Here is an 18,220-nt window from a genome sequence, read left to right on the forward strand (position 1 = left end):
CTTCTGGAGGACTGAATAACGAACGGTTGATCTGGCATGAGAAGTAGCTCTCTGCTGTCGGGATTACGAAAAGGATCAAGTATGTCATCTATCTCTTGATGAACGAATCCATCAATCGTAATGAGTAGCAAATCAGAAATGACATCCGAGAACAACAAATATATCAACAACATAGCTGCATGAAAGCAACATTACTCAATTTTTGTAAGGTACGACTATAGCTATGAACACGCATTACATATCCCATATCCACAAAGTGTCGTGTGAACGTTAATTTTCATGAATTACACATTAAACAAAAGCTCGCTTGAACGTCCATTAAGCATGCGCATGGCTCGTATCAGAGCAGAGCAGCAACCACGACACCAGCGGCTGCGGCCATGATGCCGGAGCCAAGACGCTCAGCAGCGTTGGTGACCTGGACTGGTCCGGTGGTGGTCTTGCTGGGCGAGGCGACGGGCGTCGTGGCAGCGGGAGGAGGGGTACCAGCAGGAGGAGTTCCGGCAGGAGGTGCAGAAGGTGTGCCAGCCGGAGGGGGAACGGGAGTACCGGCGGGAGGGGTGCCAGCGGGTGGGGAAGGGTGAGTGCTCGCTGGCGGCGCGGGAGGAGTGCCAGCCGGGGGAGTACCAGCAGGAGGCGCCGGGTGGGTGCTGGCGGGAGGAGCAGGAGGGGTTCCGGCAGGAGGGGTGCCAGCGGGCGGCGGAGGAGGCGGGCTGCTGGGCGCGGGGTGCACAGTGGTGAAAGTGTGAGGCACGCTCTCGGTGACAGGGCAGATGGTGGTGGAGACAGGAATAGTCTCGGTGGTGGTGTGAGGACCCTCGGGGCAGTTGGGAGTACCAGGAGGGCACTTGGTGATGGTGTGGACCCTGGTAGTGTAAACCGTGGAAGTCGTCCAGGTTGTTGGTGGAGGAGCTGGGTGGGTGGGAACAGGCTTTGTAGACTCCTCGGTAACGGGGCAGATGGTCGTCGAGACGGCGATTGTCTTGGTTGTGGTAACAGGCGTGTGAGGGCAGTTTGTGACGCTGGGAGGGCATCTCGTCACGGTCTCGACAGTCGTAGTGTAGACGGTGGAAGTCGTCAGCTTGCTGGTGCGAGTCTTGGTGTGAGGAGGCTTCTCGGTTGTTGTGTTGGCGTAGGGGGTGGTCGTGGGAGGAGGAGGGACCCAGGTGGAAGACTTGCTGGGGTGAGAGTGATGGCTCTTGGTCGTGCTCTCTCCCTTGGTGCTGCTAACGGCAGTCTCGGTGGTACAATCCTCAGTTGTAGTAGGAGGGGGAGGAGGAGGGGCATGAGTCGTGGGGGGCTTGCTTGAGTGTGAGTGTTGGCTCTTGGTGCTCACGGTCGTCTCGGTGGTGCAATCCTCCGTGGAAGTGGGAGGGGGGGGAGGGACGTGAGTCGTAGGGGGTTTACTAGAGTGTGAATGATGGCTCTTGGTGCTCACTGTCGTCTCAGTGGTGCAGTCTTCAGTCGTCGTGCTGTGGCCCTTGGTGCTGCTAACAGCAGTCGAGGAGGTAGTGCAGTCCTCACTTGACGTAGAGGTGCTGTGGACCTTGGTCGAGCTGACAACTGTAGACAAAGTAGTGCAGTCCTCCGATGAAGTGGTTGTGCTGTGGACCTTGGTGCTGCTGACGACAGTGGAAGAGGTAGTGCAATCCTCGGACGAGGCGGAGGAGCTGTGCTCCTTGGTCGAGCTTACAGCTGTTGACGATGTAGTGCAGTCCTCAGAGGAGGTGGAGGTGCTGTGAGCCTTGGTGCTGCTGACCCAGGTGGACGATGTGCTCGTCTCAGAAGTGACGGGAGTTGAGGATGAGTGCTCCTTGGAAGACCAAGTAGTCTTGGTTGCCTCAGTGGTACTGACGGTGGTCGGGGGGGCGGGAGTGCTGGTAGTCCACGGGGCCGAGGTGCTGGTGGTGGGAGGAGCCGTGGTGCTTAAGCTGTAGGTGATGCAGGAGCAGGCAGAGGAGACAGCCTTGACATCTCCACCACAGTTGTTGAAGTCGGTGGGAATAGCAGCGGCAGCAGTGGTGGTTCCGTGGAGGAACTCGACACAGAAACCTTTGGCCTCCTCGGCGAAGCGTTCGTCAATGAGGTTGCGGTAGCACCCATCGTGTTCCTGTAATGGGTTAATGGAGAGTTCTCATCAATTGTATAGTTCATCCCATGAAGCAGTGACTGAATAAGACGAAATAGGCAATATGATATGGTGTAGTCAAAGTAGACAGGGGTATGAGGAGACGTACACAATAGGGGTATTCCCAAGCATTGACGGACGCCAGGGCAATGGCGCCCAGTCCCATGTAAAGGCCGCGCATATTGAATCTTGTTCTTTTGGAAGCGAATGACAGTGACTTTGAAAGTCTACTAGTTGATTGGAGCGAGAGGACGATTTACTCGTAGCGACCGTGGGTAAGGAGAGAAAGAGGAGACACGAACCATAGTCTCGGCGCGGCGAAGGGGACTTTATCAGAACGTAGACGAGGGTGTGGATGGTTGCCGGTTGCTGGAGGTTACGTCGGGCCACGGCGGGGAGTGATGCATCCATCATCCATCACCCATCCATCCCACCAGGGCGGGCTGGCTAGCAGAATACGAGCTGGAGCCGCAGCACGGCTCGTGGATGATCTCTTGGTCGCCTTTCACCCATGTTCCCACCCAGCCATCGCACGAGATGAGACACCATGTCGATATGCAAGGTAACAGTAGTGCCCTTGCTGTCAGGCCGGGCTACATCATGGCCATGGCATAGCTGCCAGTAAGCAGAAGGTTGCGCCGGTGGTCTACTAGCGAGCCCAAGGCCACTCACACCACGTAGGGCGAGTTCAAGGTTGACCAGTCACCGGTCAACCGTCGGTGATTCTGTCGAGTTTGGGTACATGGCGTACAGGCGATGGTGGCGTCCGTCAGCTCGTACCGATGGCTAGTGTGATGTTCTATCATGACTTGGACGGACCAGGAATACAGCACTCGTAGAAGACGGGCGGAAGTTGACGGCGAGATATGGTCGCCATGGTGAAGGAAACCACCCGGAGAAAGCCGGGTCTGTCAGAGACGGGAGTGACTCTGGATTGGAAGCAGTGCTCGAGAAGTGTTCCAGTGATGATCTCAGAGGGTGGAGATGGCACCAGGAACACGGTGGATAACTTGCTGGAAGAATCTGGAGGATCTTCAAGCATGAGGAGAAGCGGAGTTCGATGGAGCAAGGTTGTCGAGTTGATAACCCTTGCGTTGCTCCGGTCATTGGACGGTTGTTTCGACGTTTGTCGACGGCGCATCGGCCAGGTCCACAAGAGGCAGTTGAAGGTGGAGTTGATGGGTGAAGTTTCTTTGTAGGCTTGCAAAGTCTGTTTCTTTTCTTCCGCTGGCCGCCTCCAACGGTGCGGTTCGACGGCGTGGATGGCGTACAGTAGACGGGTGGACTCGAGGTTGGAATGACAACTCGCGTGGGAAGAAGACCGGCGGAAAATCCAAAAAGGTCCCATCTTCCTGCCTTCCCAAGTTTCCCCCTGCCTCATGGCTTTCGCTTAGCGTGCTCTAGCCAGGGGTAGCCTAGCCTGTCGGATGACCGAGACGACCGATCAAAGCCAATCAGTGACAACCTTAGCCAAATTGGGACGGACATGTGGGGCATCGCCAGCTCTATCCGGTGGGGCACTCGCTGCCTCGCTGGGCAACTGCCAACTCCAGGAAAGCATCGCGCCTTCCTTGTACAGGAGGGCACAGCTCGGCTAACACGGAAGTCGCCAACTGAGATGTTCTTGCCGTCTACCTTTGGCACCATGTTTCTTTTTCTTCTACACAATTCTTCGAGACTTTGTGCGTCTGCCTACGTCCTGGGAAAGTTAGGTAAGATCGGTACGTGTCTTGAATTTATGCAACCTGGAAGTGCGCTCTTGCATTCGCAGCCAGGTCTCCTTTCGCTTCCCCAAGGCTTCTTATTCTCCCGCCCGCATTCCTCGACGCTTGACTTTCCACTTCGCATGAGCTCGACACAGGTAGCTTACCATGGATACTCAGCATGGTATTCAAGCTTAATGCTAGTCATTCTTATACGATGGGACAACAATCACCAGCTTCCAACCTCTACCCCTCCGTCAGGTGCTGGGCTGGCTCGCCGTTCCTTCCACCGCAAATCCCAATCAGGACACGACAACAGCGGCTCTCAACTTTTCACTTTGGCCTCACGATCGCTCCCTTCTCGCTCAACTGACGAAAAGACCGAATCACGGCCATGGCCTAAGAAAAGAAACCAAGCTTGAGGCGTTTTGGCACCCTGGCCGCGCCTAATGCACAACGCTGCACCCCGTCGCCTTACTCGCCCGCCCTTTTCCGTCTTGTCTTCCTTGCAGCTCGCCGCTTGTTAGCTCGCTGTTCCCCTCACGCCGCCGCATCATGCGTTGCTAGGAGGGTTGCTACAACACCTGTTGTCTTTTGCTCACTCGACGACCTCATTGGAAAAGATCTTTTATCATAGCGAGATGACGATGGACGCCCATGAGGTAATTTCGCGCGGATTTCCACCTCTCCATCCCACCATCTCCTAATACTTACCCGCCTAGAGTATTGCTACTCACACTTGACTTTTCTCCGCAGACTGTCGGCACTTTACAGCATCATCCCACCATCTCTGGCACGTAGGCTGCCTGGCAAGGTCCGTCGTCGGCTGCCTTCGCCCGACCAACCACCTGGCTGAGTCACCTTATTGCGGCACAGCGCTGCGTCGTCACATCGTCGCTTGACCTAAATCTCACGATGGATACGAGAATCCCCTCACTTCCGGCGAGGGCCGCGGGGTTCCCGCCACTCTGCATCGCATCGCTTCGCCCCAGTGCTGACCGACCTTCGTCAACCAAAACAAGCTTTTGACCTTCACACCTGCAGTAAATCGAAGCGTTCTCACGACGATACTCACCGCAAGTCGACCGTGCCTTCGATGAAGTTCCACGGCCGGTCGATTCTCTATGTGGTCCCAGTTGCACGTACGTCGTTAGTTGCCAGACATGCTATCGCGCTAGTCTGGCTGAGATCTGGGGAAGTTGAGCGGCACAACATTCCATCCCATCACCAGTTCCACGACCAAGTCCAAAAACGTCGATCAGCCCCCACCTAACCCTCGCACGTGATTCTTGTTCATGGAACTCCTATCGAAGAGACAATCGGCCGCTGGTCCAGGTAGGTGTGTGGTGGCCGAGTACTGTAGTTTACTTCAGCTGGCAGCTTGGCAATCAAGCCACTCCCTTGCACCCGCAGACAGGCGCAACGTTGCTTCACGTTGAGCCACCACGACGCCGCTTGAATGAACCACGCACAGCCAGGTCTCTCAATGCAAGCATAGGTGAAGTCTTGGAACAGGGTCCTTGGTCGACATGCAACTCTTTTCGATTGCATAGGTTTGGATCACCGACTGAGACTTCTTCATGGACGCGCCCAGCTTCCCCTCCTTCTAAGTTGGCTTCTGCGATCCCTCGGACCCGCCGGCAAACACGAAGTACGGCTAGGAAACGCTCCCTTCGCATCCATGTTGCAGCCTATCCTTCGGGTGCCTCGGCTTCTTCAACTCTACCCTCTAACTTGCTTGTTTTCGAATCAGACCATTGTGCTGGACTCGTCCCGTGATGTCAAGTCCCCCCCCCCCCTCTTGTTCCACCGGTCACGGTCCACTACGCTAAATCGCCTCGGCCCCGCGGGATTTCCTCCGTGAGTGCTAGGCGGGCCAAGACCAAGAGGCTCCGAAGCCTTCGATTATTTAGCTTCTGTTGATTGGCCACTCACAACACGACATTCCAGTGATACAAAACGCGCTGCCATTGATAGTGTCTCCCAAACGTTTGGCTCTACTTCGCTAGCTGAACGTCGATGTATGCATCTCGATCTGTTGATTGGACCTCGTCTAAGCCAACTAAGGCGTTATTCGCCTTTTTTTTCTTTTTCTTTTTTTTTTCTTAGTTAGCGACATCAACGAACTCGTATCCACAGCCTTCAGCTATGATCTAGCAGAGTTAACCAGAGGTGGGTGCTACTGAGAGGGAGAGACCCAACAGGTGGTGCAGGAAAGCTAGGACTAGACTCAACGCTACAGTCCCCATTCGCGATCGTTGTCGGAGCAAGAGTTGGTTTTACTCCAGAAGCGTCAAAACTGGAAAAATGGCAGCCACATTTTGACATTCAAAAAGGAGTCAGTTATCGGTAGGTGATAAGACATCCACTGGTCTTGGTGTTGCGAATGACGAAGTGAAATGAATATGTGTTGAATACAAGAAGTCTTCAAGGAACCTACGTTATTATAAACCCGCATATACATATAACGCGTCGTATAGAGATTGAACGCCCTTAGCTTACCTAGCTTGTTATTAAACAAGTAAAAGTGCGAAAGCTTCGTTTTTTCTAGTCTATTCTTAAGGAAGGCTTGCGTATTTATTTACCGGTTATAGGCTGAATGTCGAAAGAAGTCCCCAGAGGCGGCGATGCTTTTCAAGGCGTATACCTGCTGGAGGGAACTCGCGTTAAATACGCGGCGCAGGGGACTTTTTGCTAGGCCGAAGTCTGAAAATAGGATAAGGATATAGACGAGTTTTAACTGGGCCGATGGCTTGAGGTAGGTATGGAGAGATTGAAGTTGATGGGAGAAACGCTCGAAATTATGGTTGAGCATGGGAAGTGGAAATGTCTGGGGAGGAACGTGGCGATGATGGAACTGCAGAAGGTCTTCATCGAGGTATGTTCCCGTCACAATCTGGCGCGTGTGGCAGACAATGTGCTGACGCTCAAGGTAGTTGCTGCGAATGTATGATCTGGTCCTGTGTGAACCGACGAAGCCGTGGAAGTCATTGAATTACGGGATGTTCCTGCAGTCTCAGTTCTTGATCAAGGCATATGCCATAAGAGAACACGTATAATGCGGAGACCGTGGGGAGAGTGTCGCACCCTTGGCTATCGTTGGTCTCTACAGACGAACATAGATAGCGGCAGGGAATGTTTGCACTGCGGCTCGTTTCCAATCTAGCAATGAAATGATGTCTGCGTCAATGCCTGTCTCATTTTTTCGACTTTAAATGGGCACCAGCTAGGCCAAACAGGACTGGGGATATGAGAATCGAGAACAGTGCTGTGTGACACTTTAGCATTGTCCATGCACGGTTAGCCAGGCTTGAACAGATCGTAGGAGTGGTCCTGACATTCCTTACCAAATGGCCTGGTATGTCCAGCGACGGAATAACTGCGCCGGCTGAGCTTCATCAATTGAGGGTCAGATAGTCGGAGGAGACGTGGCGTGCATGTCCAATCGCGTCCTTCTCAAGAAGCAATTAGTTAGTGAGCGGCGCATTGAGAATGGGCGCGAGAACGTCTGCAGGTGCCAAAGAAGACAAAATGGTGGTTGAGTAGGAGAAGGAGCGGTCAAATACCACAAGCATGGAAGAAGAACAGAAGCTCGAGGAGGCAAACAGCCGTTCCGTGCATCGAGCCCGGCAAAGCACGACACCGGCGGGAGGCTGCAGAAAGACTCCCAGACCATCCTGTCCGCTTTTGACCCTTGGCCAAACGAAGATGCAGACGAAAAGAAGGAGTCGGGATTCCATCCAGCCTCAGAAATAGCTGTCTTCCAATGCCCTGATCATTTGATTGTTCATGTAAAGCCAGTTTCCCAGCTGCGTTCCCTGTTGGTCGACCTCCATGCCAAGATCTCCGGGCATCGTGAACGACCCCCCGGACATCCAGCTACTTCCTATATTTTGTCCATCGAATGCGGCGTCCAAGCAAACCTGAGACTCTTCCGTGGAAAGAAACTCCGTTTGAGGTCCATCTTGCGTGCCCAATCCCTGACCTGTCAGTGCTGCATTTTGGTGGACGGAAGACGGCGTCATCAGTGATGTTGCAGCAGCAGTCGCCCAGACGTCGGCACTAGAGTCAAGTGTCTGAGGCGACTCGTTTGTCTTCATCTTGATATAGCTGCAGGCAACGTCGTACAAAACCTGAAAGAGGCGAATCTCCTTTTTGACACCTGTGGAGAAGTCGTCGGCTAGTAACGACTGAAGAGAGCCAATGAGCCCGCCTAGACGTTGGAGATCTGCTTCGTTGCACGTCTCGATTACATGGCAGAAGAGAACTGTGAACGGCACGAATGGAGATTGCAAGAGAGCCCTAGTTGCAAACAGTGTCAGCCTCGTTCGCCAGGGAGTTGTGTTGGGGTGATCAGAGAGTACCAATTCACGTAAGTCTCAAGAAAGTCTTCGTCTAGTTCATGTATTATCGCCATGCACTTTTGGTGTTCTTCGAGGGCTTGGCGGGCGGTCGCAATGCACTCCTTTCCGAAGACGGTGCCCTCACCTTGCTCTGCTGGGATGGCGCGGTATATAAGACAGAAGAGCGATAAGTGAGTCAATCTTTGAGTGCTAACGAAAGCTTCGTAAAACAACTCCCCGACGGCACCTTTCATTGCTTGAATATACCGTTTCTGTAGCGTTGTAAGATCTACCCGTACCTTGAAGAGTCGGGAAGCTGGAGCATCAGATGCGAAATCACTTACATCTTCTGGAGAAACCTTGGTCGTATGCGCCCCTAACTCAGAAGCCAGACGTCTTGCTTTGGCCACCCTGACTGACTGAGGTTGAATTAAGGCAGCGGGGCTGTAGATCTGATCATATACCATGCCCTGTAGTCGGGCTAGCTCCGTCCACTTCTGTAATTGGCCAAAGATAGCCTGCTCGGACCTTGAATTAATGGCCATGGGCGGGACGGTGATGTCATTGTCGCGTATGGTCGAGGATCGACCAAGCCGGAGAGAGAGCGCCTTCTCATGGACATATATCAACCAGAACAACTTGAGTTTCTCCCTCTTAACTTCAGGATCGTCATTGATCATAGTGACGATACTATGCATGCCGAGGGTCTGGCTCATGTGGCTGGCTGTGGCTATGAAATTCCATGCCGCAGAGGGTTTGCAGACATCGAGGCAGTACGTTGCCTGTAGGGCGTATTAGCGGTGACAGGTGATGAGTTGTGTAGTGCATGCACGTACAGCCAATGTCATCGCATAGGTAGTGTCCATGGTCGAGGGTAGATGGAATGGCAGACTCGAAAGGACAGTCTCGAGATTGGCTCGACACATGGTGGCTTGCTCAGTGTAGTCTGCTTTCTCGTCTGGGTCTGTTGTGACATTCTTGCACTCCAGGAAGAGCCAATAAAGGCCTGCGTTGACAATTATAAGATCTGCATGGGCTGCATATCCAGGAGAATACACCTTGAGAAAGTAATCTGTGAAGGCAGACACTGACTTCGCTTCATGGTTCCAGAAAAACTTTACACGACGATGCTCTGCATGAGTATTAGTGTACTGTAGCTACCGTGATTATGGATATGTGTACCTTTGGCCAGTCTAAGACAAGCGAATGCGGATTGCACAGGGGGCATAGGAAGATCGCGGAGACCCTGGCCCGGCTCGAGGGTTCTGGCATGGGGATAGAGGTATTCGGGCTCTTGCTCCCTCTTTTGGTTTCCGATGGTGCGACTCATAGTGTCCAGGACCGAAGCCATCTCACCAGTGATATCAACCGACGGCTTGTTGCTGACGGCATCTCGGAGAAACCTGTCCGCGAAGGCAGCCTGGGCTGACAGTGATGATTCCCCCTCGTATTCAAGTTTTGGTGTCAAGATTTTGCCATTGTCGCCGCTAGCTGGTGAAGGTACAGTCAGATTTCCTGCCGTGCTGTTGTGAGCAGATGCAGGGCTCACAGATGACGATGAGCGATAGGGTTTGGTGGATGAGTTTTGTGGCTGAGACCGGCTGTCTGCATCTCCCAGAGCATGGCCGAGTTCTTCGAGCTTCTTTGCTATGAAGTCAATCTTTCTTTCACTGTTTCCTTGGTTAATCAGACATCATCTTGAAAGGTCGCTCATCACATACTAGACTTCCGAAATGAAGACTCTTTGTCGTCGTTCCTTGGGCCTTTGCCTCTCGGGATACGTACACGGTGCGTCTATGCGAAGACAATAGGCACACGGATGTCGGCGATCGCATCGCACTTTGCGACGGCGACATCGATCACACTTGATCAGGAAAGTCAGCACACCACGAGCATGACCTTGGAAGGCGTGAGGAGATTTTACGGATATTTTAGACAGTGGAATCTCATCATCTTCATTTTCTTCGTTGTCATCATGGGCCTGATCCATGGCTTCGTGCAAGGTGCTCGCGGTCCCGGGGTCTGCGTCCATCTTGTCATCCAGCGCAAATGCAGACGATTCCAGCGAATTGGGTCGATGTCAGTGCGGGTGCAGCACGAAGGCGCCGTTGAGATGAACGCGAACAGGTATGATGGTAGGAGGCGAAGCTGTTGTTGGTCAGGGAGGCGCAGCAAAGGTGCGGAGCGGAGCTCGCTTCCAGCAGCTTGCGATTGGTCAAGCGATGCGATTCGTAATTTGCGACGAATTGAGTTATGCAATACGCAAAGCGAGAGCAAGAACGGGAGGAATAAGGTACGCCTTTCTGCACCAGTGAATCTCTTGCCAGAGGCAGAGAGATAGGCGGACGGTTGGACGGGGCGTACGAGTTGCCCGCGAGACCGGGATCTCGGGGTTTCTGGGTCTTTAGGCCCCGATATTTATCTCGAAATGACACCTGAAATGACACGCAGGTCTCAGATTCGGGTGAATTCTGGCTTTCTCCTGATCCACGTTGTCGAGGTAGCTGAAAACGTCGTGTTCTGTGGGTTTTCTGGGGCAGGGGGTGCGGTCGAGGACTCTTGGATTCCCGCACTCCGCGGTTGGCAAGCGCATGGCAGGCGCATGGCAGGTGCGCGGGCAAGGGGTCTTGGCGTCCCGCCCTACCGGCGCCCCAGTGCGGGACGGAAGGCGCTGGGCCACCGGCGCAATCGATCTGCGTGTGAACCTAGACCGGCCCGGGGCGGGGTCGGCACCCTTTCTCTGCCTGCTGCCCATTTCGGCAGGCGAAGCCATGATTAGGTTTGTTTTGAGACGCGAGCTTCGTATTTTAGAAAGAGCCTCCAGCGCTGCTTTTTTTCCGAGCCGTGCGTGAAGGAAGCTTTCCCTGCCCTGTCTTCGTTTCAGTCTTTCCCTTTTCTGCATCTACTACGCGGCAGCGGGCAACAACACCATCCTTATACTTTGCTCGCCCCGTCTGAACCTCGCACCTTTCATCCCTTTTTGACATCGTCTGCTCCTTCCCACACTTTCTAAGTACATAAACCTTGTGTCTCCTCCCCCCTCTCCCACCGGCCTGCTGCTCTTGCTCGATACTCGCATTTCTTCGCGAGGCGCAGATCAAGCACGATGGAGAAGGCAGGTGTCTCCTCGAGCTCTGCATCCGCCGAATCAGAAAAGATCTCGAACAAAACCGACGGCAAGACGACGACAGGTTTCGGGGGATTTCTGGTGCGGCACTCTTTTTATGGGATGGGACTGGCAGGCAGACGGACTAACACCGTGGCAGAGAGTCTTCAAGTATGGAGAACCGATCGACTATGCCCTCGAGGCAGTCGGCATTCTTGCTGCCATCGCTTCTGGCGTGGCCCTGGCGATGATGAACCTGATTATTGGTGGTATGATGAACCTGATGAGCGACTTCTCATCCATCACGGCAGACCCTTATTAGTTCATGGCCAAAGTCAGCAAGAACGCGTACGGAACCTGTGCAACGCGTCCTGATTCTATAAGTTATCTGACTATTTCTCAGACTCTATTTCGTTTACATTGGCATCGCCCGATTCGCCACGACTTACGTCTACTCCGCACTCTTCACCTACGTCGCCTTCAAGCTTACCCGCAACGTTCGACGAACATACCTCCAGGCCGCCTTGAGCCAAGAAATCAGCTTCTTCGATCACGGAACTGCTGGCTCTATTGCGATGCAAGCCACTACGAACGGCAAACTGATTCAATCCGGAATCGCTGAGAAGCTCGGCCTTTTCTTCTCCTCCATCTCTACATTCGTCGCCGCCTTCATCATAGCTTTCGTCAGCCAGTGGAGGCTGACTCTAATCATCAGCTGTATCGTGCCGGCAATTATTGTGGTCAGCGGAGGAATGGCAGCTCTCGACTCAGGGCTCGAGACTAAGATCCTCCAGATCAACGCAGAGGCAGGAACCTATGCCGAAAGCGCTCTTGGAAGCATTCGCGCTATCAAAGCTTTCAGCCTTGAATCCCGCATCATGCACAGGTACAGCTCCTACCTTGGCAACTCTCGTGCCATTGGGGCGAAGAAAAGTCCCATCTACGGTGTCATGTTCGGCTGGCAGTACTTCATTGTCTACGCAGGCATGGCCTTGGCGTTTTGGCAAGGAATCGCTATGATAGCCCGCAAGGAGGTGGACGGTGTTGGCACAGTATTCACGTCAGTTTCCCGCGAATCGACAGTTTCCTTCTGCTAACCGTGATTTCTGCAGAGTTCTCTTCTCGGTCATTATCGCCTCAACATCCATCAACGGTATCGCTCCTCACATAATGGCGTTCAGTCGCGCGGCAACATCTGCTTCCGAACTTTTTGCCTTGATCGACAGGCACTCCGAGATCAACCCCTTCGACGACACCGGCAAGGTCCCTGACACCGTATCCGGCCACATCGACATTCGAGGGCTTACCTTCAGCTATCCTACACGACCCGACACTCGAGTTCTGCAAGATTACTCTCTCAACATTCCCGCTGGCAAGGTCACGGCTCTCGTGGTATGTTTTGCAGTCGCTCGAATGTCAGAATCTCACACTAAATACAACACAGGGAACCAGTGGCTCTGGTAAAAGCACCATTATCGGCCTCCTGGAGAGATGGTATGACCCCGCCTCTGGTTCTATTCACCTCGATGGAAACAATATCCGTGACTTGAGTCTCGGCTGGCTACGCACCACTATGAGACTAGTTCAACAGGTACGGCAAGGCCCACGATAGACATGCGGCATCATCAGTGTACCCGGGGGTGTCAAGTGCTGACCAGCCACAGGAACCTGTTCTCTTCAACGGCACGGTCTTTGAGAACATTATCAATGGTCTAGTTGGAACCCCTTGGGAGATGGCTTCGAAGGAAGACCAGATGGAGCGCGTGAGACAAGCTGCTAAGATTGCGTTCGCTGATGAGTTCATCACCAACCTCCCCGAAGGCTACGACACACGCATCGGCGAGCGAGGTGGGTTATTGTCTGGCGGCCAGAAGCAACGCATTGCTATCGCTCGAAGTGTCATCTCTGAGCCAAAGATTCTTCTGCTCGACGAAGCGACGAGTGCCCTGGACCCTCACGCCGAAGGCATTGTACAACAAGCCCTAGACAGCGCCTCGAAAGACCGGACGACAGTGGTCATTGCCCACAAGCTTGCCACAATTCGCAACGCAGACAACATCGTGGTCATGTCCAAAGGAAGGATTGTTGAGCAAGGAAAGCATGATGAGTTGGTAGCACTCAATGGAACCTACGCGAAGCTGGTCAAGGCTCAAGACCTGTCCATCAAGGAGAAGAGCAGCCATGATAACAGCTCTGAGGACGACTCGGCCGAGGCGGCTGAGCCTGTTGAATCGCTCGCCAAGTACGACACCGAAGTCGCCCAGCGTCTCACTTCGTTCAAGAACAAGGAAGACTTCAAACTCTACAAGCAGACTGGATTGGTCCACACAATCGGTAAACTGATTCGTTCAACTCCGGAGCTTAGGATGTGGTACGGAACGGTTTTCATCGTGTGTATACTGGGAGGTGAGTTGAGCTTAGGGAAGAAGCATCGGCATGAGCTAATCCAGCATCAGCTGCTGTTTACCCTGGACAGACGCTTCTGTTGTCCAAGGTCATGGATGTCTTCTCGTCGCCGGATATGGTCAAGAGCGGTGAATTTGTTGCCTTGATGTACTTCGTCATGTCAATCGGCACCATCATTGTGTATTTCATCATGGGATGGGCGACGAACATTATTGCTCAGGTAAGCTTCTTTGGTTTGTTCTATTTCGCATCGAGTCACTAACTCCTTTAGACCCTCAGCCAGAAAGTCCGCAAAGGTCTCCTGGGCAGTATGCTCAAGCAAGATCTTCGCTTTTTCGACAGAGCAGAGAACACGGTCGGCGCGCTCAACAGTCGCATCGACTCAATGGCCCAAGCTGTGCTCGAACTGATGGGCTTCAATGTCGCCCTCGTCTTTCTTTCCTTTTTCAACGTGGTCGCTAGCAGCATCCTTGCTATCGCAATCTCCTGGAAGCTCGGCGTTGTCGGTGTCTTCGCCGGTATGCCTCCGCTGCTTGGTGCAGGCTTTGCTCGTATCCGCATCGAGACAAAGCTAGACTCCAAGGTGGACGAGAAGTTTTCGAAGAGTGCCTCTCTAGCATCCGAAACTGTCAATGCAATCCGAACGGTCTCATCGCTAGCGATAGAGAAAAGTGTCATCAGGAGATACACCGACGAGCTGGACCACGCCATCTCCAGCTCGACCATGCCTCTTTTCAACATGATGATCTGGTTCGCCCTTACTCAATCCATTGAGTTTTTTATTCTGGCGCTTGGCTTTTGGTAAGCACACTACTGTTCTCGCCCTCCCGTCTGCTTTTAGACTAACAAATCAGGTGGGGATCTAAACTCGTTTCTCAGGGAGAGGTCTCATTCTCCCAATTCATTGTTTCCTTCATGGGTGTCTTCTTTTCAGGACAAGCCGCAGGCATGATCTTCAGCTTTTCCAGCAGTAAGTACCAGTCCCCGATGGGGATCTTCGATTACTGACCGCATGGCACCATCAGGCTTCACCAAAGCAAACGCTGCGGCAAACTACTACTTCTGGCTCACGAGTCTCGAGCCAACGATCCAGGACACAGATGACAACCAGGAGAAGAGCCCATCGAATGGCTGTAGCTCCATTGACTTTGAAAACGTCCAGTTTTCATACCCCTTGGCCCCAGACAGCCGCGTTCTCAAGGGTGTTTCTCTTACAGTGAGTCTTTCCATCTGCTCGAGATGGTCTAGCTCAACTAACAACCGTCAGATCGATCGCGGCCAATTTGTGGCATTTGTGGGTGCTTCCGGTTGCGGCAAAAGTACAATGATCTCACTACTCGAACGCTTCTATGACCCAACCAGCGGGGCCATCACCATCGACAACTCCGCTCCCCTCACGGCCATCTCTCCTCGCCTCTATCGCAACAAACTCGCTTTAGTCCAACAAGAACCCACCCTCTTCCCCGGCAGCATTCGGGAGAACATCGCAGCCGGAATCGATATTGGTCCTGAAGAGCAAGTCGACGATGCCGTAATTGAAGAAGCATGTCGGGCTGCCAACGCATGGGACTTTGTGAGCTCTCTTCCCGAAGGTCTCAACACGCCGTGTGGTCAAGGAGGCAACCAGCTTTCAGGAGGACAGAGACAACGCATCGCTATCGCTAGAGCGCTGGTCAGGAATCCCAGCGTCATTCTACTGGATGAAGCCACCAGTGCCTTGGACACGGAGTCGGAGAAGGTGGTTCAAAAGGCTCTGATGGAGGCAGCCGCAACGGGGGATCGCATCACCATCGCGGTGGCGCACCGCCTCTCGACGGTCCGTGATGCCAACCGGATTTGCGTCTTCTACGGCGGGCGCATTGTGGAATCGGGTACCCATAATGAACTGATTGAGCAGGGAGGCATGTACAAAAAGATGTGTGAGGCCCAGAGTCTGGATAGAGCGGCTTAGACGTGGATGTGAACGAACGTGAGTCCGAGTTCGGCGCGGCGATATTCGTCATCTACATGGCGTGGCGAACGATAATTCACTTTCACTTCTTGTAAGACTTAGATTTTTAGAATACCCAGGAGTGAGCTGTCTCCTCCGGATTGCCGTAATAGGAAAGTAGTTGTTAAATAGTACTTTCGCCGCGAAGGAACGACACCCAGAGAGGCGGCCCAGCGCTATTCGACCCACCCGCGTCTGGCGCGTTCATCTTCGTGGCACTATAGTCATATTCATGCATCACCGTCCTCTCGCTTGTCAACCTCCCATCCAGTGTTGAGTAGTTCACGAACACAATTGCTAAATCTGTAGGGCTAGATCTGTAGAGCTAAATCTGTAGAAAATCAAAGCAGCCGGTACTCCATGTATGAAGTGCCGGGCACGACGGTTGTCGTCTGGAATGACTGGCTGCCTCACGCTCTCACTACACAGATGGACTTTGGCCAGCCATTCGCTGACGCATCAAATGTTAGACGTAGTTGATAACATTTCCAGGTCTGTATATCTCCAATCCAAGGCAGTCAAAAGAAGAACGTCAAACGTGCTCTTTGTCACGCCGTAGATATGGAAGTTTACGCCGGGGTCTCTCACGGCCATTTCGGCTGTGCGGCCAATCGAGGACCATCGAAAAAATCGAACATAGGGAAACATTCGAGACCACTGAAGTTTCCTGGGTACTTCTGATGTTGAGCTACCTTACCTTGGCGTAGGTATAAGGGCCATTGTGGACAGCTTCGCTGTTCACCACAAGTGTGACCTCTACAGCGTAAGGCAGTCTATGCATGTCAGCGTCTAACTATATGTTAATGATAGTCACCAGTGTACGGTTACAGGCTGCCGTAGCCCGCCTGGCGCCAGCCCGTGATCTCCGCACGCTCCCCAACACGTTCAGACACTAGCCGAAAACGCCCCACCGCAGCACATGCTAAGCCCTGCAGTCCTGGGCGATCGGCTGGCGGTGTTTTGCAAGGCAGACAGAACCATCTGCACATCCATGCTTGTGAAATGCCTGTAAATCGGCAAAAGGAATGCCAGAGAACCAAGCTATTGCAGCATCTGCCAGTTGCGGTTGAATAGGATCATTTTGAGATAAAAGTCAAATTTTCAAGATACAGACAGACGCGTGAGGATCTCGTTCTTAGCTACTTGGTCACATAGAGCTCACGCATGTATTATCCAGGCGGGCCAGGAGACAGGCAGGTACCTAACGATGTCTCAATTCCTGCGCCGCATACCTCATTTTTGCAACAAATTCGGGGTTCCAGCGGTGACCAATCAGCGGCTGCCACTCGAACAAAAGTAGAGTGACATGAATTCTCTTCTTCAGGCTTAGTGCCTGATAGCGCTCACTGCCTCCAGCGTATTTTCCAAACTGAGAATAGCCTCCTTCTGTCAGTCACGACGTCACTGTCACCCAAATATACTATATATCAGTTCCCAAGTGACGCCGAGACGCCAAATCTCTCAGCATCATCACGACCTCGCGAAAAAATAGTTGAACGAGGCCATCACCACTTACAACTTCCTCAACGCTATCGAAGCTACAGACACAGCCAACTTTCTCCCCCAAGAAAGATTGTACAAGTTATTCCATTCCATCAGAGCACTGCAATAGCAGCGTACCGACCATTCCCAAGCCATATCCATCATGAGTTCAGTCTCGTCTGGAAGCTCGGACTACGATGACGCGCCACCTGGTTACAAGGAAGCAATCGATTCGGGAAGCTTCGTGTCACCAAGCGACAGCGGCATAATCAGCCAGCTCGAAATCCAAGCCATTGGCTATGACACAACACAGGCCCTCACGGGCAACAAGCTGGAGGATATCCCGGTGTGTCGCGTTGGCTCAGGCGAGCTAGAGTACACATCCATCCGGCTGAAGAAGAGCTCCAACTCCTGCGCTCTCGTCCGCGGTTCCGACTCTGGCCAGACACCTCTGATATCGACAATCTACCGCTGGGGCCCCGGTCGGCGTCCCAGAATGAAGATCCTAGCACCGGGAACTACCGCCACGGTGGAAGAGGCGATCAACTCGGATCACCTCGTCTGCGAGGTAGTCGAAGTCAAAAGTCGCAACATGATGTCGCGCACGCAGGAATTCAAGACGTCTTTCGGCACATTTGAGTGGCGCTACGGCGGGCGCGACGAGCGCAAGGAAGCCTCCGAGGCGTCCTCCCTCTTGGTCTTGGAACGCACTGACGACGCTGCCACGGCCTTGGCTGGTAATAGTGGCAAGGTGGGCAAGCGCGGCGTCCCGGTCGCTCAGCTTGTGCGCAACAAGGAACTCCGGACCCAAGGCACGAGTCGCTGGATGGGCGGCAACGGCGGGCGTTTGATTATGAACCTTGGAATGTGGGCGGATGATAAGAAAACGACCACCATGGACGCCGAAGCTTTCATCGTCGCCAGCTGTATCCTCATGCTCAATCGAGAGGCTGATCGGTTCAAGGACAACACGATTGCCGCCGTTGTCTAAGACAGATAGGATTGGGTGGCCCGTAGATGATGAGGTTATCTATGAGGAGGCCTGTGAGCGCCGAATAGTGT

At 53.2% G+C, this 18,220-nt stretch overlaps 7 protein-coding genes across 7 annotated transcripts; 4 read left to right on the forward strand and 3 right to left on the reverse strand.

Moving 5' to 3' along the window:
• Positions 1–340: 340 nt before the first annotated feature.
• CTAM01_13484 (uncharacterized protein) lies at positions 341–2,309 on the reverse strand (the record flags this gene model as incomplete). The annotated part of the gene is made up of 2 exons (XM_060529487.1): positions 341–2,110; positions 2,238–2,309. 2 exons carry the CDS (start codon positions 2,307–2,309, stop codon positions 341–343), a joined length of 1,842 nt encoding a protein of 613 aa, XP_060375909.1.
• Positions 2,310–2,930: 621 nt separating this feature from the next.
• On the reverse strand, positions 2,931–3,170 carry CTAM01_13485 (uncharacterized protein; the record flags this gene model as incomplete). The annotated part of the gene is made up of 1 exon (XM_060529488.1): positions 2,931–3,170. One exon carries the CDS (start codon positions 3,168–3,170, stop codon positions 2,931–2,933), a length of 240 nt encoding a protein of 79 aa, XP_060375910.1.
• Positions 3,171–5,184: 2,014 nt separating this feature from the next.
• On the forward strand, positions 5,185–5,610 carry CTAM01_13486 (uncharacterized protein; the record flags this gene model as incomplete). The annotated part of the gene is made up of 1 exon (XM_060529489.1): positions 5,185–5,610. A coding segment is annotated over one exon (426 nt), but the record flags the coding sequence as incomplete, so codon positions are not given.
• A 1,003-nt stretch (positions 5,611–6,613) lies between these two features.
• On the forward strand, positions 6,614–6,890 carry CTAM01_13487 (pisatin demethylase; the record flags this gene model as incomplete). The annotated part of the gene is made up of 2 exons (XM_060529490.1): positions 6,614–6,709; positions 6,768–6,890. The coding sequence occupies 2 exons, from the start codon at positions 6,614–6,616 to the stop codon at positions 6,888–6,890; spliced, it is 219 nt and encodes a 72-aa protein (XP_060375912.1).
• A 687-nt stretch (positions 6,891–7,577) lies between these two features.
• On the reverse strand, positions 7,578–10,206 carry CTAM01_13488 (fungal specific transcription factor; the record flags this gene model as incomplete). Its single annotated transcript, XM_060529491.1, has 6 exons — positions 7,578–8,133; positions 8,196–8,446; positions 8,519–8,956; positions 9,011–9,306; positions 9,357–9,844; positions 9,896–10,206. 6 exons carry the CDS (start codon positions 10,204–10,206, stop codon positions 7,578–7,580), a joined length of 2,340 nt encoding a protein of 779 aa, XP_060375913.1.
• Positions 10,207–11,280: 1,074 nt separating this feature from the next.
• On the forward strand, positions 11,281–15,637 carry CTAM01_13489 (ATP-binding cassette sub-family B member 5; the record flags this gene model as incomplete). The annotated part of the gene is made up of 12 exons (XM_060529492.1): positions 11,281–11,382; positions 11,441–11,549; positions 11,616–11,628; positions 11,684–12,340; positions 12,393–12,672; positions 12,725–12,871; positions 12,945–13,686; positions 13,737–13,906; positions 13,958–14,487; positions 14,541–14,656; positions 14,712–14,902; positions 14,954–15,637. 12 exons carry the CDS (start codon positions 11,281–11,283, stop codon positions 15,635–15,637), a joined length of 3,741 nt encoding a protein of 1,246 aa, XP_060375914.1.
• A 1,684-nt stretch (positions 15,638–17,321) lies between these two features.
• On the forward strand, positions 17,322–18,149 carry CTAM01_13490 (uncharacterized protein; the record flags this gene model as incomplete). Its single annotated transcript, XM_060529493.1, has 1 exon — positions 17,322–18,149. One exon carries the CDS (start codon positions 17,322–17,324, stop codon positions 18,147–18,149), a length of 828 nt encoding a protein of 275 aa, XP_060375915.1.
• Positions 18,150–18,220: the final 71 nt, after the last annotated feature.

Source organism: Colletotrichum tamarilloi (assembly GCF_030869305.1).
Source record: "Colletotrichum tamarilloi strain Tom-12 chromosome Unknown Scaffold_97.1, whole genome shotgun sequence".
Classification (NCBI taxonomy): domain Eukaryota; kingdom Fungi; phylum Ascomycota; class Sordariomycetes; order Glomerellales; family Glomerellaceae; genus Colletotrichum; species Colletotrichum tamarilloi.